The sequence below is a fragment of the Bos indicus x Bos taurus genome, chromosome 10, assembly GCF_003369695.1.
Source record: "Bos indicus x Bos taurus breed Angus x Brahman F1 hybrid chromosome 10, Bos_hybrid_MaternalHap_v2.0, whole genome shotgun sequence".
In the NCBI taxonomy this organism is placed as follows: Eukaryota; Metazoa; Chordata; class Mammalia; order Artiodactyla; family Bovidae; genus Bos; species Bos indicus x Bos taurus.
Window position 1 is genome coordinate 98,633,162 of NC_040085.1, and position 21,190 is coordinate 98,654,351.

The window sequence follows — 21,190 nt, forward strand, 5'->3', positions numbered from 1 at the left end:
CGTCTCTGGCCCCGGATTGAATTCTTCTCCTCCGGGGGCCAAGAATCCCGGTGTATTCACGTGATTCAACAACAACCTTTCAATTGGAAGTGGTCAAACAGGAGATGGCAAGAGTGAACATCAACATTCTAGGAATCAGCAAACTGAAATGGACTGGAATGGGTGAATTTAACTCAGATGACCATTATATCTACTACTGCGGGCAGGAATCCCTCAGAAGAAATGGAGTAGCCATCATGGTCAACAAAAGAGTCCAAAATACAGTACTTGGATGCAACCTCAAAAATGACAGAATGATCTCTGTTTCCAAGGCAAACCATTCAATATCATAGTAATCCAAGTCTATGCCCCAACCAGTAACGCTGAAGAAGCTGAAGTTGAACGGTTCTATGAAGACTTACAAGACCTTTTAGAACGAACACCCAAAAAAGATGTCCTTATCATTATAGGGGACTGGAATGCAAAAGTAGGAAGTCAAGAAACACCTGGAGTAACAGGCAAATTTGGCCTTGGAATACGGAATGAAGCAGGGCAAAGGCTAATAGAGTTTTGCCAAGAAAATGCACTGGTCTTAGCAAACACCCTCTTCCAACAACACAAGAGAAGACTCTACACATGGACATCACCAGATGGTCAACACCGAAATCAGACTGATTATATTCTTTGCAGCCAAAGATGGAGAAGCTCTATACAGTGAACAAAAAGAAGACCAGGAGCTGACTGTGGATCAGACCATGAATTCCTTATGGCCAAATTCAGACTTAAATTGAAGAAAGTAGGGAAAACCACTAGACCATTCAGGTATGACCTAAATCAAATCCCTTAGGATTATACAGTGGAAGTGAGAAATAGATTTAAGGGCCTAGATCTGATAGAGTGCCTGATGAACTATGGAATGAGGTTCGTGACACTATAGGAGACAGGGATCAAGACCATCCCCATGGAAAAGAAATGCAAAAAAAGCAAAATGTCTGGGGAGGCCTTACAAATAGCTGTGAAAAGAAGAGAAGCAAAATGCAAAGGGGAAAAGGAAAGATATAAGCATCTGAATGCAGAGTTCCAAAGAATAGTAAGAAGAGATAAGAAAACCTTCCTCAGCTATCAGTGCAAAGAAATAGAGGAAAACAAGAGAATGGGAAAGACTAGAGATCTCTTTAAGAAAATTAGAGATACCAAGGGAACATTTCATGCAAAGATGGGCTCAATAAAGGACAGAAATGGTATGGACCTAACAGAAGCAGAAGATATTAAGAAGAGGTGGCAAGAATACACAGAACTGTACAAAAAAGATCTTCACGACCCAGATAATCACGATGGTGTGATCACTGACCTAGAGCCAGACATCCTGGAATGGGAAGCCAAGTGGGCCTTAGAAAGCATCACTATGAACAAAGCTAGTGGAGGTGATGGAATCCCAGTTGAGCTATTCCTAATCCTGAAAGATGATGCTGTGAAAATGCTGCACTCAATATGCCAGCAAATTTGGAAAACTCAGCAGTGGCCACAGGACTGGAAAAGGTCAGTTTTCATTCCAATCCCAAAGAAAGGCAATGCCAAAGAATGCTCAAACTACCGCACAATTGCACTCATCTCACACGCTAATAAAGTAATGCTCAAAATTCTCCAAGCCAGGCTACAGCAATATGTTAACCGTGAACTTCCTGATGTTCAAGCTGGTTTTTAAAAAGGCAGAGGAACCAGAGATCAAATTGCCAACATCCACTGGATCATGGAAAAAGCAAGAGAGTTCCAGAAAAACATCTATTTCTGCTTTATTGCCTATGCCAAAGCCTTTGACTGTGTGGATCACAATAAACTGTGGAAAATTCTGAAAGAGATGGGAATACCAGACCACCTGATCTGCCTCTTGAGAAATCTGTATGCAGGTCAGGAAGCAACAGTTAGAACTGGACATGGAACAACAAACTGGTTCCAAATAGGAGAAGGAGTACGTCAAGGCTGTATACTGTCACCCTGTTTATTTAACTTATATGCAGAGTACATCATGAGAAATGCTGGACTGGAAGAAACACAAGCTGGAATCAAGATTGCCGGGAGAAATATCAATAACCTCAGATATGCAGATGACACCACCCTTATGGCAGAAAGTGAAGAGGAACTAAAAAGCCTCTTGATGAAAGTGAAAGTGAAGAGTGAAAAAGTTGGCTTAAAACTCAACATTCAGAAAACAAAAATCATGGCATCCGGTCCCATCACTTCATGGGAAATAGATGGGGAAACAGTGGAAACAGTGTCAGACTTTATTTCTCTGGGCTCCAAAATCACGCAGATGGTGATTGCAGCCATGAAATTAAAAGACGCTTACTCCTTGGAAGGAAAGTTATGACCAACCTAGATAGCATATTCAAAAGCAGAGACATTACTTTGCCAACAAAGGTTCGTCTAGTCAAGGCTATGGTTTTTCCAGTGGTCATGTATGGATGTGAGAGTTGGACTGTGAAAAAGGCTGAGCGCCAAAGAATTGATGCTTTTGAACTGTGGTGTTGGAGAAGACTCTTGAGAGTCCCTTGGACTGTAGGGAGATCCAACCAGTCCATCCTAAAGGAGATCAGCCCTAGGATTTCTTTGGAAGGAATGATGGTAAAGCTGAAACTCCAGTACTTTGGCCACCTCATGCGAAGAGTTGACTCATTGGAAAAGACTCTGATGCTGGGAGGGATTGGGGGCAGGAAGAGAAGGGGACGACAGAGGATGAGATGGCTGGATGGCATCACTGACTCGATGGACGTTGAGTCTGGGTGAACTCCGGGAGTTGGTGATGGACAGGGAGGCCTGGCGTGCTGCGATTCATGGGGTCGCAAAGAGTCGGACACGACTGAGCGACTGAACTGAACTGAACTGAATGCTAACTAAGTGAAATGTGGCAGACAGAGAAAAATGAATATTGTATATTATTGCTTATATATGGAATCTAAAAAATACAACAAACCAGTGAATACAACAAAAAAAGAATCAGGCACACAGATACAGAGAACAAACTAGTGGTTTTAAGTTGGGGGAGGGGGCAGTATATGGGTGGCAGACTGGGAGGTATAAACCACTGGGTATAAGACAGGCTCAAGGACGTATTTCAGAAGATAGCATACAGTTATTTTGTTAACAACTGTAAATTGAGTATAGCCTTTAAAAATTGCATTAAAAAATTCAAAAATAAATGAAAGTTGTGACTATTGCCCTAGAGCTCATGCCTCTTCTCTACCTCATGCCTGGCTCTTTGAACTGACCAAATCCATCCCAAACCTACAAACCATGCCACCAGCATCCTTCCCATCTGAGCTGCTATATGTGGGGTTTATTCGTTGAGGCTCTATCTAAGAAGAAGCGAGCAACGTACCCTAATTCCTGACAACTTGGTTCTGTAAGAGGCGGTCTCCACCTGGAGACAGAAGGATGTGGATGCAGGAGTAGCTGTATCACAGAGTGGGAGGCAGGGCACCTCACAGATCGGCACTTATGAGTTGGAGGATGGTTGTCTTATATTCAGGTTATTATGAACCTTGGATATTTCTGTTAAGGGTCAGCAATGGGGCACAAAACCTGTCTTCTTATTTCTCACTTTTTTTTTCTTTTGATGAAAAGGATTCAATTGCAAAAACATGTTGAAAACTCACTAAGAGAAGGTTTAAGACAAGAGGCCATCAGGACGATCTATTAACACATTAAGTCAAAAGGCATACCGCTAGAGTTACCTGTCGGAGAAGGCAACGGCACCCACTGCAGTCCTCCTGCCTGGAAAATCCCATGGACGGAGGAGCCTGGTGGGCTGCAGTCCATGGGGTCGCTAGACTCGGACACGACTGAGTGACTTCACTTTCACTTTTCACTTTCATGCATTGGAGGAGGAAATGGCACCCCACTCCAGTGTTCTTGCCTAGAGAATCCCAGGGACAGGAAGCCTGGTGGGCTGCCGTCTATTGGGTCGCACAGAGTCAGACACGACTAAAGCGACGTAGCAACAGCAGCAGCAGCAGCAGTATTACCTGTAATCATGGACTACTTTCCTTGCCGCCTCCAGCTGTTCGTTGGTTAACAGAATGTTCCTGGGATCAGTTACAGTGAAGAAATGTTTGGCTCGTCCAATGAAAGTGCTTTGATCCCATCGAGGTTCCTTGATGTTAATGTTTGGTGGAAGTTCTCCAGACATCTTCCTGGACTGGAGAGGATCAGAAAGACAAGCTGATTTAAGATTTATAATGTTACCATACAATTGGAAACTTTGTAATCACACTAAAGAGTTACAGACACTTCAGTTTGCGAAAATAACTTTGTAATAAATGGCAGAGAACAATTTAAGTCCAAAGCTAAATTTGTTTGCAAATCTCAGTTGATCCTAAACAAATTTCAATAATTTCCCACACAATTGTTTTTAAAAGGACATAGTATTTCATCATCCCTTACTTTTAAAAAGCTATCCTTTAGGAAAAAATTAAAATATGAAAAGTTAGAAATAACATCAACAGTAATCAACTGAAGCTTGAAATTCTTTTTCTGGGTGAAAGAAACATCAAACTACTACTGCATTCTGGTTTACTAAATCTGTTATTCCTACAAGTAGAAGTGACTAATGCAAAAAAAGGGTCAATGCTAAAAATTCTACAATTAAAAAAAGATTCAGATTCATTCAGCCTTATTCAGCATAAAAACCACCAATCAAAAATGAAAAAGTATGCTCTTCAATCTAACAGGGTCATAATGGGAAAAACACATTTTGCCAACCCCATGAATAGTCATAACATGGGAGCATATAATTTTTCTCATAAAGTACGTATTTTCTGGCTAAGAACCCTTACTTTTTTCTAAAGTAACTAATTTCTTTCTCTGAGTAATATATGTTTATTGTTAGAACTGCTCTGTATTGTTGTAATATATGCTTATTGTACTATTTTGAATAATATAAGTTTATGTTAGAAAATAAAGAATACAGAAACAAAATTTACTATAATTTAGCCATTCTGAAATAACTATTGTTGCTCTCTTTGTATATTTCTTTGCAGATATTTTCTATACATATTATCATCTAATTAAAACAAATAACAAAGTTGATTTCATACTTGGTATTTTAATACCCTGACTATTTCTTGCACTTATTTCATAAGCACCCCCTATGGCACTAAATATTCATTTGGGGTATTTAGCAACACCTTCAAAGTTTATGTTATTTTAAAGTAACGCTGTATCACTGTCTACTAATTTTTTCCCTCGTCGCTAGTGACTTCCTTAAACTATATCTCTCTGTACAATATTAGAAGGTCCAAGGATTTGGTCACTATTATGGCTTCAAACCACTGCTTTCTCACACTGGTTTCCTCCTCTTCCATTTCTAATATTGGTTCTTCTAGTAGCTTTCTTTTCCAGGTCATTTTTTCATTAAGTTAATTTTCAGTGCTTCACTAGATGGCAGGTGTTTTAAGATGTCAGTCCTGCCATTTAAACTTTATTAGAATCTCAAATTAACATGTATCGTGGCTCACGGGATCAAAATCAAGCATGTTAGGCCCGCAGATGTGAGGAATGTAGTGTATGTGAAATAGCGGGTCAGTGAGAGTGAGAAAGTAAAAAATTAGCCCTATTATTCTTAAAACAGGCTGAGATGACAAACAGATAAAGTCAGCTGTGAAGTTAACTGGAAACCATATTTCTCCCAGGGGCTTCCCTGGTGGCTCAGACAGTAAAGAATCTGCCTGCAATGTGGGAGACTCAGGTTTGATCCCTGGGTTGGGAAGGTCCCCTGGAGAAGGGAATGTCAACCCACTCTAGTATTCTTGCCTGGAATTTCATGAACAGAGGAGCCTGGTGGGCTACAGTCCATGGGGTTGCAAAGAGTCAGACATGACTAAGCGACTAACACTTCCTTTCATATTTCTCTGAAACTCATAATACAGCTAAAAGGTGTCATAACGACCCCATTTTTTGGGTGACCCCGCTTTCTTATCTCACTTGTGGATAAGAAACCTTGTTCTCCATAATCACAGACTGTCAGAAACTTTGTTGTTTGAAATAAAACTTGGAAGAATGAAATATCCCACTTTTGACACAGAAAAGGAGCCTGGATTTCCAGCCCAGGAGGACAGTTTCAGATTAAGGAGTTTCTGGAAACAATATTCCAAATCTTTCTTAACTTTGCTGTTTCCACAGAAACAAGGTCAAGGGGCTACTTCATGGTTCAGAGCTTCATAGCCAGCCCTGCTCTGCTGCTGCTGCTAAGTCACTTTAGTCATGTCCGACTCTGTGTGACCCCATAGACGGCAGCCACCAGGCTCCCTCGTCCCGGGGATTCTCCAGGCAAGAGTACTGGAGTAGGGTGCCATGGCCTTCTCCAAGCCCTGCTCTGAGTCAATCATAATATTTCTTCATTAAGCTTCCCTAAATTCCACCATTCTCCAAGATGCTCTCAAAGACCTATCTCTTCCTTTGTTGTTGAGACAGCCCCAGTTCCTCCACTGTTATTTCTCTCACTGAAATACACATGACTTTATTTAACTAAGGTTTGTCCCTGCTAGTTTTGAGCCAGTTCTGCTACGATAAAAGAAGTGTCTAAATTTCAAACTAGGGCACCTTTAAGTCATGCATGTTAAGTCCGGATATACGAGGAAACACTTCAAAGAGCTGGGTCACTGTATGAAGAAATGTCCAAATTTCAATAAGACTACGTAAGATATATTATCTATAAAACATATAAAAAGTAAAGCAGAAACTCCAATTCATGCCCAGGAAAATAGGAATCAGACTTGTGTGCAGGGACTTAGGGCTCTGCTGAGGGACTTTAGTGACCTCTAGGGGACTGGAGTGCTGTACTCAATATGCCGGCAAGTTTGGAAAACTCAGCAGTGGCCACAGGACTGGAAAAGGTCAGTTTTCACTCCAATCCCAAAGAAAGGCAATGCCAAAGAATTTTCAAACTACTGCACAATTGCACTCATCTCACACACTAGCAAAGTAATACTCAAAATTCTCCAAGCTGAGCTTCAGTAGTATGTGAACTGTGAACTTCTAGATGTTCAAGCTGGATTTAGAAAAGGCAAAGGAACCAGAGATCAAACTGCCAACATCCATTAGATCATCAAAAAAGCAAGAGAGTTCCAGAAAAACATCTACTTCTGCTTTGTTGACTACGCCAAAGCCTTTGACTGTGTGGATAACAACAAACTGTGGAAAATTCTGAAAGAGATGGAAATACGAGACCACCTGATCTGCCTCCTGGAAAATCTGTATGCAGGTCAAAAAGCAACAGTTAGAACTGGACATGGAACAACAGACTGGTTCCAAATAGGGAAAGGAGTACGTCAAGGCTGTATATTGTCACCCTGCTTATTTAACTTATATGCAGAGAACGTCATGCAAAATGCCGGGCTGGATGAAGCACAAGCTGGAATCAAGATTGCTGAAGAAATATCAATAACCTCAGATATGCAGATGACACCATCCTTATGGCAGAAAGCAAAGAAGAACTAAAGAGCTTCTTGATGAAAGTGAAAGAGGAGAGTGAAAAAGTTGGCTTAAAATTCAACATTCAGAAAACTAAGATCACGGCATCTGGTCCCATCATTTCATGGCAAATAGTTGGGGAAACAATGGAAACACTGCCAGGCTTTATTTTCTTGGGCTCCCAAATCACTGCAGATGGTGATTACAGCCATGAAATTAAAAGACACTTGATCCTTGGAAGAAAAGCTATGATCAACTGAGATATCAGATTAAAAAGCAGAGACATTACGTTGCTGACAAAGATCTGTCTAGTCAAAGCTATGGTTTTTCCAGTAGTTGTGTATATGTGAGAGTTGGACTATAAAGAAAGATGAGCACTGAAGAATTGATGCTTTTACACTGTGGTGTTGGAGAAGACTCTTGAAAGTCCCTTGGACTGCAAGAGGATCCAATCAGTCCATACTAAAGGAAATCAGTCCTAAATATTCATTGGAAGGACTGATGCTGAAGCTGAAACTCCAACACTTTGGCCACCTGATGCAAAGAACTGACTCATTGGAAAAAACCCTGATGCTGGGAAAGACTTAGGGCAGGAGGAGAAGGGGACCACAGAGGATGAGATGGTTGGATGGCATCACCGACTCAATGGACATGGGTTTGGGTAAACTCTGGGAGTTGGTGATGGACAGGGAGGCCTGGCGTGCTGCAGTCCATGGGGTCGCAAAGAGTTGGACACGACTGAGCGACTGAACGAAACTGAGGGGAGTGGAGGGGATTCATACTCAACCACAGTAGGTCTGCTTTCATCTGCCTTCTACAGCTGTGTTTTACGGCAACGATCTTTTAAAAAGAGGGTTCTACTGCTGGGGGGAAGAAAAGCAAAAAAGCAAAAAGTTGAAAATCACTGTAGGAGACAATAAAATGAAGATCTCTGAGATAACTCATAAAGGTACAGAAGGTCTCACGTGTTTTTCACTCCGGCTCCCTGAGGGCGCCTGAGCCTGTCTGATCGGTGTGTCTTAAACTGTGTGGTCAAAGCCCTGCTTGGTTTGTTCCCATTTCCAATCCCCTGTCTTGAGCCAATGCTTTCGTAAACTAGATTAAAAATAAATTTTGAAAAAGGCTGGACACAAAAAAGTCCCAATTTTTTATTATTGATCAGCAGATATTAACATAATAGAACTCTAACATGGTTTTATGGAAGTTTCTCAGCACTTCCAATTTCTGTGCTTTTTCCAGTATGGATCTATAACACACAGTTCACACTGGCTTTGCCTCAGGATCATCATTTGAATTTCCACTTATGCATATAGGTCACAGTTTGTTTCTACAGTTATACTTTCTATGCTGTAATAATTAAACCAGATAATCTGGTCAAACTCACTCCCATTTCTGAATGGTATAGTTCCTATACTCTACACTGCAGTAGGTCACAGATTAAATACAGAAGAAATTCTTGCCAAGACCAGACTTACAGGTTTCTTCTTTCTTTAAAGTCTAGAAAATTCTGCTACCTTTAGTGTTCACTGACTGGGCATCCACCCTGTGACAGATTCTTGGGGTAAATTAGTGAACAAAGACAAAAATTCCTGCCTTGGTGGAGCTGACGTGGGATGGTGGGAACAGAAGGGGAGCCAGACAATAAAAACACAAAAGGTAAACCAAGTGTCAAATATACAAGAAGGTAATAGGTGGTTTGGGGAAAAATCAGAATAGGAACCATCATGGGGAGTGTGTTTTGAACTAGGGCGGTCAGGGCAGGCCTCACTGAGAAAATAACAGTGGAGCAAGATGGGAGTGAAGAGATGAAATGAAGCATGCGGGCACTGGGGGAACGGCATTCCAGGGAGAAGGAACAGACACGGCAAAGACCTGAGGCGGATGTCTTCAAAGAACAGCAAGAAGGTGTGCAGCTGGGCTGGAGAGAGGAAGACGGGGACAGGAGATGAGCAGTCTGAGAGGCATGGGGAGGGGGTTAAGTTGGAATAGGATTATTTGGTGCCTGTGCCCACTGTGAGGCCTCTGCATTTTACCCTGAGGGAAACGGGAGTCACTGGTGGGTTCCAGACAGAGGACTAAATGATCTGACTTATAATTTAAAAGGACCTCTCTAGCTGCTGTGTGGAGAATGCAGTGGGGTGATAAGAGCAGACGTAGGAAGAGTCACTGGGAGGCTCCTGCAGACATCCAGAGGAGGGCTGATGGTGGAGCAGGTGGCAGCAGGGAGCTGTCAAGAAGCGCTGATGTTCTGGATATGCTGTTGATGGAGCCAACGGGATTTCCTGCTAACTTGGACAGGGGGTGGGACAGAATAAAAAGGCATGACTCCTAAGGTAATCTGGATGGAAGAGGAGCAGATGTTAGGGAGAAAACAGCAAGTTCAGCTTTGGACGAATGAAGTTTGCAATGCCTAGGGGCCTTCTAAGTGGAGATGTCCAGGAGGCAGTTGAAAGGGAGAGTCTGGAGTTCAGAGGAGAGCTTTTGTCTACTCATCTGGGAGCTATAAGCACAGAGACTACGGAAACTCATGCAATGGGAGATCAACAGGGACGTGAATGTAAAAAGAGAAGGAACCCAAGGCCTCAGATGTTAAGAGGTTGGGAAAGACTAAGTCACAGCAAAAGAGGCTGCGACAGGGTGACAGTGGGTAGGAGCTCAGCAGGGCGCTGTCCTGGAGGACAGGGGAAGTGAGTCTACCAGTCGTCCCGCTGCCCAAAAGGAAGATCCCCCTGGTTGTCTCCACCTTGGGCAGTGAGGAGGTGGAGACAAGTCCCAAAGGGTCATCAGGGGAGTGAGAATACTGCAAGCTGGTTAGCTTGACAAATTCTAAAAAGGATGAGCAATGGTGGTGGCAAGCAGGGAGTGGCAACACAGCACGTTAGCGGCCCCGCCCTGGGGCACTATTATTCCTGCAAAGCCCCCAGTAAGACTCCTGTACTCTACTGTACTGGACTCCTGTTGGTGGCTCCTAACCAACAGAACACACTGACATCACCTGAAGAGCTTCTGAAAAAGACAAACACTGTCAGCCTTCTGGAGACTCGGCCCAGGAGGTCTAGCACAGGGCCCAGCAGGTGCTCCTGCAGGCGCTCTGGGCCTGGGCCTCCGGCTCTCCAGGCACCAGGCTGCGCCTCTGTGTGAGGCTGGGAGCTGTCTTCTCACAGCCCTGAGTGGGCTGCTGTGCTCCCCCATGGGTATCTGACACTGATGTCTTCTCATAAAATTGTGTACCAAGTCATCCTTCTTCCCTGTAAAGTCTAATTCTCACTGTCACTATTTCCCCTCTACACTTAATATATATAACAGCAACAACAACAAAAAGTTAATTTAGCTTTCAGAGAATTCTCATTCTTAACGACAAGTTAAAAGTTAAAGTTAAGTTGCTCAGTCGTGTCCGACTCTTTGCGACCCCGTGGACTGTAGCACACCAGGCTCCTCCATCCATGGGATTCTCCAGGCAAGAATACTGCAGTGTGTTGCCATTTCCTTCTCTAGGGGATCTTCCTGACCCAGGGGTTGAACCAGGTCTCCCATAATGCAACCAACCTCTAATTTGTTAAATATGGGGCAAACTTAAGGTCACGTTATTGAAAACATGATCTGGTTTTATAACACGGTACTTCATAAAAGATGTTCTAATTGGGTAAGAGCTAGAGAAGATCTTAAAAATGATGCCCTCAATGTGCCCATCACACAGGAAACAGAGGCACAGAGGGGGAAATAACCGCCCAGGGTGTGCCCCTGGTGCTGGCGGCAGAAGGAAGTGGGCAGAGGCCCAAAGCTGGACGGGACTCTCGGGTGCTGGTCAGCCAGATCATTCTCTTCTCTATTACTCCTTCAGCTATCCCCCGCCCTCAAATCACAGCAGTTAATGTCTTCACAGAACGGCTGTCTTTAAGGCCCTTCTTTTTCCCCTTAAATAAAAGCAGGTCTACTCATACCATGAAGCTCCAAGCTACGCTAACACTATGGTGCCCACAGTATACAGGAGAAGACGGCTGTGGAGGCCTCACAAAGTCTCTTTTTTAAGTTGAAGTATAGTTGATTTACAACGTTGCATTAGTTTCTGATGTACAGCAAAGTGACTCAGACAGGTATCAATATATGTATGTATCTGTATATATATTCTTTTCCAGATTCTTTCCCATATAGATTCTTGTAAGATATTGAATACAGTTCCCTGTGCTGTATAGTAAGCTCTTGTTGTTTATTTTATATATAGTAGTGTATACAAAGTCTCTTCTTTAACAGGCAAAGGAAAAAGAGACGGATAGGGAAAGGAACTCCAACAGTTTTGGAGTTTCTATTGCATACAAGGAACAGGGCTGTGCACTTGCCTGAGAGTTCAAGCCCCTACTGTGTGCCAGTGGAAGAATATTCTATGTCAGTTTCCACAACACTGTGCTTTAGGCATATTATGCACAACTCACAGAGGAGGAGAGTAAGATTCTCAGAAGTCGCTCGTAGCTATCCAGCAAGGGAGGAAGAAGGCTGGCTTATCATCAGATGCCAGGCCTAGCCTGCCAAAAGCCCAACACTGAAACCTCATGCCACCCACTCTGTATAGACTGTGGCAGGCAGAACCATGGCCCCCCAGAGATGCCCGCCCCCAACCTCCAGACTCTGACTGTGTGACCTTATGTGGCGAAGGGACTTCGCCGGCATAATTAAGTCAAAGCTCTTAAGACTAGGAAACTCCCTTGGACGATTCAGGTGGGCCTGATCACAACAAGGGTCCTTGTGAGAGAAAGAGGAAGGTAGGAGAGTAGAGTCAGAGAAGCAGATGTGACAAGGAACAAGCAGAGCTTGGTGTGAGGCAGGGTCAGGAGCCCAGTGAGGGGCACGGCCTCTGGAAGTTACCAAGAGCAGGGACAGAGAGTCTCCCTTGGAGCCTCCAGAGGCAACACAGAACCAGTCTAGGCTTCCGACCTCCAGAAAGATAAGCTAATATATGGTTGTTTTAGGGTAAGATTTAGTTGTGTTAAGGTACTACATTTGTAGCAATATGCTAAGTAGCATTAGGCTATAACACTGCACTCTTTTTACTACTTAAAAGGACGTGATTTTGTAAATACGTTCATTTAGAAAAAAACTTACGGTCACTAAAGGGGAAAGGTGGGGGTCAGGGGAGGGATAAATTAGGGATCTGTGAGTAATATCTACACATTATATAAAATACATCCAGTGGCTCAGCAGTACAGAATCTGCCTGCAATGCAGGAGATGCAGGACACTCGGGTTCGATCCCCGGGTTGGGAAGATCTCCTGGAGGAGGGCATGACAACCCACTCCAGTATTCTTGCCTGGAGAATCCCATGGGCAGAGGAGCCTGGCGGGCTACAGTCCATAGTGTCAGAAAGAGGTGGACATGACTGAAGCATCTGAGCACACACACACACGCATATGCCACAGGCACACGACAAGGACCTATTGTATATATATGTATATGTGTGTGTATATATATACACATATTTGAATAGTTTTGCTGTAGACCTGAAACTAACACAACATTTTACATCAACTAAACTTCAGTAACAACAAATAAATAAAACTATTTAAAAAGGATTTTAATACAACTGTGTACTGGTGTAAGACATACCAACTAAACTTGAGAGCTTGTCCCTGCCCCCACCAATTTCAAAACCATAAAGGTGAATCAGAAATGCCATATGAACATTCTTACAAAGAAAGCTGATCTCAAGCCAGATAAAATTTTAATTATTAACTATGACTCCCACAGTCTAATTGGACAAGCATTTTCTTGCACCAACCTTCAAGCGCAGGAACAGTTTATACTTTTTTCCCACTCTAAATAAAATCAGATCAGATCAGATCAGTCGCTCAGTCGTGTCCGACTCTTTGCGACCCCATGAATTGCAGCATGCTAGGCCTCTCTGTCCATCACCAACTCCCAGAGTTCACTGAGACTCACGTCCATCGAGTCAGTGATGCCATCCAGCCATCTCATCCTCTGTCATCCCCTTCTCCTCCTGCCCCCAATCCCTCCAAGCATCAGAGTCTTTTCCAATGAGTCAACTCTTCTCATGAGGTGGCCAAAGTACTGGAGTTTTAGCTTTAGCATCATTCCTTCCAAAGAAATCCCAGGGCTGATCTCCTTCAGAATGGACTGGTTGGATCTCCTTGCAGTCCAAGGGACTCTCAAGAGTCTTCTCCAACACCACAGTTCAAAAGCATCAATTCTTCGGCACTCAGCCTTCTTCACACTCCAACTCTCACATCCATACATGACCACTGGAAAAACCATAGCCTTGACTAGACGGACCTTTGTTGGCAAAGTAATGTCTCTGCTTTTGAATATACTATCTAGGTTGGTCATAACTTTCCTTCCAAGGAGTAAGCGTCTTTCAATTTCATGGCTGCAGTCACCATCTGCAGTGATTTTGGAGCCCAGAAAAATAAAGTCTGACACTGTTTCCACTGTTTCTCCATCTATTTCCCATGAAGTGATGGGACCGGATGCCATGATCTTCGTTTTTTCAATGTTGAGCTTTAAGCCAACTTTTTCACTCTCCACTTTCAGTTTCATCAAGAGGCTTTTTAGTTCCTCTTCACTTTCTGCCACAAGGGTGGTATCATCTGCATATCTGAGGTTATTGATATTTCTCCCGGCAATCTTGATTCCAGCTTGTGTTTCTTCCAGTCCAATGTTTCTCATGATCTACTCTGTATATAAGTTAAATAAGCAGGGTGAGAATATACAGCCTTGATGAACTCCTTTTCCTATTTGGAACCAGTCTGTGTTCCATGTCCAGTCCTAATTGTTGCTTCCTGACCTGCATACAGATTTCTCAAGAGGCAGATCAGGTGGTCTGGTATTCCCATCTCTTTCAAAATTTTCCACAGTTCATTGTGATCCACACAGTCAAAGGCTTTGGCATAGTCAATAAAGCAGAAATAGATGTTTTTCTGGAACTCACTTGCTTTTTCCATGATCCAGTGGATGTTGGCAATTCGATCTCTGGTTCCTCTGCCTTTCCTAAAACCAGCTTGAACATCAGGAAGTTCACGGTTCACATATTGCTGAAGCCTGGCCTGGAGAATTTTAAGCATGACTTTACCAGCGTGTGAGATGAGTGCAATTGTGCAGTAGTTTGAGCATTCTTTGGCATTGCCTTTCTTTGGGATTGGAATGAAAACTGACCTTTTCCAGTCCTGTGGCCACTGCTGAGTTTTCCAAATTTGCTGGCATATTGAGTGCAGCACTTTCACAGCATCATCTTTCAGGATTTGGAATAGCTCAACTAAATAAAATAACCAGTTTCTGTAAATAAGAGTCCAGTTTGAAAACAAAACAAATGAAATTTATTTCTTATTTTATACTAAAACTGTGGGACAGTGGACAAGGCGCCACTGCCCTGGCTCACTTGTCTCCCCAGCTGTAGAACCAGGAGAAGCTCTGAGCCTCTGCCCGAAGTGCAGGGGGCCAAGGCGGGGGCTCCTGCCCCAGGAGCTGCCTTGGGGGGCAAAGCACCCCATGACCTTGACTGCCATGCAGGGGTCCCTGGGCACAGCAGCTTTCCACCTGCCTCGTTGCTGAAGCTTGGCAGGCCTGGACACCTGGTCCTGCAGCATCGTGGGCGCCCACTGACTGCCAGGGTCTGCGCTTAGGGGTCATCCGGCCCGCACACCTGGTGCCAGCTTGTGGGCTGGGCCATGGGGCTGCCTGCCCAGGGCACCATCGTGGATAGGAAGTGAAGCCCCCAGTGGTAGTGGTAGGTTTATGGTTGATGGTGTACTTTAAGCATAAAGTCTGGTTTATGCATGAAAAGCATAGCCATACCCCTGCCTGCAGTCCCTGAACCTTCCTCCCTCTCTCCCCCGTCCAGGCTGACTTTGGTCAAAGATCAGACACTTTTCCAGAGCGTTTTGAGCACAGCTGATGATGTGGTTCTCACAGCGCTTCATGACAATGGACGGTGACAACACTAGAGCAAGTGCTTCTCGGGCAGGAATTTGCTCAGAGGAGACGGGGAGGCATTTCGCTGGACAGCCTTGTGATGACACTGGGCACCACGAGGATGAGGGGAAGTGTGTGTGCATGCCGAGTCACTTCAGTCATGGCGGACTCTGTGCCACCCACGGACTGCAGTCCACCAGGTCCCTCTGTCCCTGGGATTCTCCGGGCAAGAAAATGGAGTGGGTTGCCATGCCCTCCTTCAGGGGATCTTCCCCACCCAAGGATCAGACCCAGGTCTCTTACACCTCCTGCATTGACAGGTGGGTTCTTTACCACTGGTGCCGCCTAGGAAGCCCGGTGATGAAGCCACAGTGGTGGTGGTTTAGTTGCTCAGTTGTGTCTGATTCTTGCGACCCCCTGGACTGTAGCCTGTCAGGCTCCTCTGTCCCTAGGATTCTCCAGGCAAGAACACTGGAGTGGGTTGCCGTGCCCTCCTCCAGGAGATCTTCCCAACTCAGGGATCGAACCAGGGTCTCCTGCATTGCAGGCAGATTCTTTATGGACTAAGCTATGAGGGAAGCCCAGAACAAAATTAATTTGTACATTCAGTATGGACTCCCTGGAGAAAGAAATGGCAACCCACTTCAGCATACTTGCCTGGAAAACCTCATGGTCGGAGGAGCCTGATAGGTTAGTCCATGGGGTCGCAAAGAGTTGGACACGACTGAGCAACTTAACTGTCACTGTCCCTGTTTGTCAGCATGGGCTGGAGTCCTCTCCTGCACCCCACGCTGGCTTGGCCTTGGATTTGGAAAGACCCAATACACACTGAATAGACTGAAAAGCAAACACACTCTAATGACTATAGCCTAAATTTCCCCAAACGTACATACAGACACCCTTCCCATATAGAGCTTGTTTCGGATGGACATTACCCACCTCCAATGAAGTCTTCAACTAACTTATCAACCTTACCGATGACTTCGATATGAATGACTCGTAGGAGATGCTGGTTTGATCCCTGGGTTGGGAAGATCCCCTGGCGGAGGAAATGGCAACCCATTCCAGTATTCTTTCCTGGGAAATCTCATGGACAGAGGAGTCTGGTGGGCCACAGTCCATGGGGTCGCAAAGAGTCAGACATAACTTAGTGAGTAAACCACCATCATCCTATGACTAGCTAAGTTTGGGAAACACTATGTGGTAAAGAATATAAAACTTACGAGTAAACATTAATAACCGAATGCTCTTCCAATCAAGGGAAGGTTTTTATCCTCTTTCTGGGGAAGTATAAATATTTAGATGACTCCATGGCCATCCACACTAGTTGCTGGCTGGGTCCTGTGAGGAAGAGCCCTTACTCTGCATTCTGGTTCCCTGAGTATCCATCCTGACAACCAACCCGCAGAATGAGAACCGGACTTGAACCACTGCAGTCGGGGTTAGAGTCTTGATTCTGTCACTTCTGTTCTAAGCATGTCACTGGGTGACTCACTCTGCCTCTCTGAGCCTCAACTTTCTCATCTTGAAGATGGAGATGAGGGTTGGCTGACATAGAGTTGAAAGGATTATAAAATGGAGGTGTACAGGAGGGCTTTATTGAGCCTTAGTAAATGTGAAGGGGCAGACAAATGTCAGATCGTCACTGACACGCGGTTCTCCATGCACGGACTCTCCTGTCCTCACGTGCTGAAGTCTTGTCCATAAACACGGTGGCCGCTGGTGTGGTGGGACCCGAGGGGCACAACAGTGCTTGGCTGCCTGAACTGCCTGAGTATGACCAGAAACACCTGAGAAAAACACTTTTCTCCTAAGATAAGCTTTATTTCAAAATTCGAGTTATATGCCAAGAAAACGCTTAACTACTGTGAAAAAAAAAAAAAAGAAGAATTTACTTCACAGAAAACAAATTATCAGGAAATGTGCTCTCCCAAGGACTTGGGAAAAGACCTTTAACCTTGGACAAAGATTAACAATGATAATTATTAAACTGGAAGCTGTTAGTTAAGATAACTGCATTTGAAAAAGCTGGGAAGGAATCTGGTTGCCCTTGGTTTACTTGGTTAGGGCCAGAAAGTGCGACATACCCTATCCCAGTCCCCGGGGCGGGATGTGGCTGAGAGCCCACTGTGTGCCAGATACCGGGCTTTCCACATGTTACTAGACAGCTAAATTCTCACTTCAGCTCTCTAAGAAATTTCCCCCTATTTTGTAAAGCTACTCAGCGAAACCAAGTGTCATGCCCAAGATGGCATTTCTACCTGATTTTATATCCTGCTTGGCTTCCCTGGTGGCTCAGATGGTAAAGAATCTGCCAGCAATGCAGGAGACCCAGGCTGGATCCCTGGGCTGGGAAGACCCCCTGGAGGAAGAAGACATGGCAGCCCGCTCCAGTGTTCCTGCCTGGAGAATTCCATGGACAGAGGAGCCTGGTGGGCTACAGTCCACGGGGCTGCAGTCGGACACGACTGAGGAACTAACACTTTCTTTCACTCCGGACCCTTGTGAGGCCAAAAGTGATGTGAATGGCAACAGCAATAACATTTATTCAAGGAGCACATTTCCTAATTTGGCTTTGAGATGGTCATTAGCACACAGCATTCCTTTGTTACGGGTGTGGCCACTCAGGATATCAGTTTATAGAACACTAAGTTGAATCCTGTGCTGAGAAGCAGATTCTTTCGAATCCCAGCATGACCTTCTGTTGCATACCTTCCTCTGTTTCAGGGACATGTCTGCATGAAGACAGAGGGCCTGTGTAGAATCAAGAAGCCATGGGGGAATGACTGCCATCTGTCTGTCTCCCTGCCAGCATTCCTGCCCCCCACCTCCCAGTTCACAGGGAAGATCCCATTCTTAGCTGAACTTTCAAACACACAGGTGACAATATAATCATTGTTTATATTTCGATGGTCCTCAAGATCACCTTTGAGTTTCTTAATCAATTTCTTATGATGAGTGAAGTTCTTATCCATTAAAAAAAAAAAATCCTACTGGTTTATACTAGAGACAGTGGTGTCAGCCTGTGAAAATAATAAAATACTCCCAAACTCTAGCACTTTGGACATACCAAGTTGCATATTTTACCACCTACTTTAAAAAATCAAGTCACAGATTATATATATTGTCTATTTCACAAAGTAATAGTTAACCAAAAACTTGATAACTTTAAACTTTGTATAATTAAAAACTGAGTGTAGGTTTGATTTCTATTCTGACAATAAGTTCTCAAGTCGAGGCCATCTTCAGCCTTTAAAAAATGACTGCCTGCTTACCTTTAACCTCAAACAAAAGGTTCTTCCATTCACTATCATACTCCAATCGAATGCACCTAAGCACTGCTTGCTTAATAGGTTAGAGGCTATTCTTCATTCCAAGGCATCAGAGAACTGAGGAGCTGTATGACGCATCTGTTCCAAAGGTCACGGATGCTCCAGCTGCCCTCTGGGCTTCCTTCTATACCCATCCACATGGGATTTTGTAAAACTTCTACAGACTATTAAAAGCGTTCTAAATATTTTCCTGATTCTGAATTATAGCTACAGCTTTTTCTCTGACAACCACAACTCAGGTATCAACACTTTCCTGAAAGTCCAAGGGACTTTAAATGCTTGCACACTCAGCTGAACCCTTGAATACAGACTTAGAACAATTATATGAGAGCTGGAGAGAAACTGATATACCCACCTCTCCAAACACCATCATTTTTTACAAACCAGACACCCACAGTCCTCAGGGGAGAAAGGAGCTGCTTGAGGTCCCAGAACCTCCTGGTGGAGCCTCATTGTCCCAGATTCCCTCTCATCTTATATGCCTCTTATATGGCAAGTCAATCTTACATGGCAAGTCCAAGTTCAGCACCACAAGAGTGGCAAAGCTTCCTTATTCACTTGCATATCCATCTCACACCTATTACAAGGCCTGAAACATAGAAGCAGCTCAACAAACTGGGGATGGGCACGGGAAGAGAAAAGCTAGAGGCATGCAAGGAAAAAATCTAGACAATGAGGCAGAAGAGAGATTACAAGTTTGAGATAAGTACAAACAAAATGCCATGGGGGTTCAGAAGGCAGTGGCTCATGGACTGATTCAGTGTCCAAGCTCTGAAGTCACCCATGCTAAGCTTTTTTTTCCCATGCTAAGCTTTTTCATTCAGGCACTCAACAGATATTCAGTGAGGGTCTACCTGGTGCAGAGAACAGACAGATGAGCAAGAAAAACAGAGGTCCTGACCACAAGCAGAGAATCAAACAAGAAAGCCAATAGTTCGTTTCAACTGGTGACAAATTCTCTTATGGAAAAACCAAATGTCAAACAAGACAGCCAAGTTTGGAAAGCGTCTTTGAGGAAGTAACGTTTAAGCTGAGACTACAGAGGACCCACTGTGTGACCTTAGGCAGGATGCACAACCTCTCTGAGATCCAGTTTCCTTTCTCATCTGGATTAGGAAGGCAAGGCCAAGTACCTCATGGGGCTGCAGGAATGTAATGTAAAAATGCATGGACCTGGATCACCTGCACACACTTAGTAGACACTGTGGCTACTGTCATTCTCAGAAGGTTAGAGACCCGTGACAAGTGCGAAAGCTCAGGAGGTCAGCACTGAGATGGAAGCTCTGAGCAGGACCACCGCTGTTTCCGTCACCTGCCGGTCTCTTCCCTAATAGATGGCTCGTTCCAGGGTTGGAGCCCCGCTCTGCGCCAGGAGCCAGGAGCTGGGGGCGCGGGGGTCGGTGTCACCGGCCACCTGCACTCGCCCGCACCCGTCCCCGCGGCAGCCATCTTGGTGCCCTCCCCGCGGCGGGTTTCGGCACGCGGCCCCGAGGACGGCGTGGCAGGGCGCGTGCAGGCGTGGATGCATGAACCCCCTTCCGTGCCGGGGGACCCGCTCCACCGCAGGGCTCCGGGCGGAGCTCGCGGGAGGTCAGGTTGCCGGAGGTGGGGAGCTCAGGCAGCGGGACGGCAGGTGGGGTTTCCAAGGTGCAGGGACCCCCTGGCCCGGGGAGTCCCGGGCAGGCCGAGGGGGTTTTTGATTTCCCAGCCGGGATGTTGGGGGGTCGCCCAGTAGCCGCCCGCGGGCGCGAGCCCCAGCTCCAGCCCGCGCCCGTCCGCCCGGCTCCCTGCGCGTTTCCCACCCACTGCACCCAGGCCCGCAACTCACCGCTACTCACTGGCTACAGCCGGCGCAGCTCTCAGACAGAATCTGCTCGGCGCCGCCTCCGCCGCCACCGGAAACGCTTCTCCCGCCACGGCGGCCCCGCGCGTCGCCGTCGCCGCCTCCCGGAGCGCGCCCTCGGAGCGCGTCCCCGTGCGCAGCCACGAGGCCAGGAGGCCCGGACGCACCCTCGCTGTCACTGCGCTCTGGGCGCAGCCTCCGCCTGATCCGGGAGCGGAACCGCTGTGCCCGCGCGTTTGCTTCTGAGTCCATCAGAAACTCCCAAGTTCATCCTCGCGGCGGTGCGAGGCTCTGCTCAGGCCGGTGCCTCCGCTTCCATTTTGGTTTCCAAGAGACCGCCTCCTTTACTTGATCATTTCCCGGTTACCAGCATCTTCTTGCTCATCTTCTCACTCACTCATCTTCTCATTCAGTTGGTAAAGAATCCGCCTGCAATGCACGAGACCCCGGTTGGATTCTTGGATCCGGAAGATCCTCTGGAGAAGGGATACGCTACCCACTCCAGTGTTCTTGGGCTTCCCTTGTGGCTCAGCGGGTAAAGAATCTGCCCGCAATGCGGGAGACCTGGGTTCAGTCCCTGGGTTGGTAAGATCCCCTGGAGAAGGGAAATGCTACCCACTCCGCCCCCTTTAGTTGATCATTTCCCAGTTAC

The 21,190-nt window shown here is 45.5% G+C and overlaps 1 protein-coding gene across 2 annotated transcripts in view; it reads right to left on the minus strand.

The window, feature by feature from the left end:
• The window catches only part of SFXN1 (sideroflexin 1), a 62,419-nt gene extending 41,623 nt beyond the window's left edge, over positions 1–20,796 (minus strand). Inside the window, exons 1-2 of one of the 2 annotated variants that reach the window (XM_027552657.1) lie at positions 20,524–20,796; positions 4,002–4,174 (exon numbers count right to left, since the gene is read on the minus strand). In XM_027552657.1, the coding sequence (XP_027408458.1) occupies positions 4,002–4,165 (164 nt within the window). In that variant the 5' untranslated portion in view covers positions 4,166–4,174; positions 20,524–20,796. The remainder of the gene's footprint in view (positions 1–4,001; positions 4,175–20,523) is intronic. The other variant, XM_027552656.1, reaches the window with a different exon arrangement.
• Between the last annotated feature and the right edge of the window lie 394 nt (positions 20,797–21,190).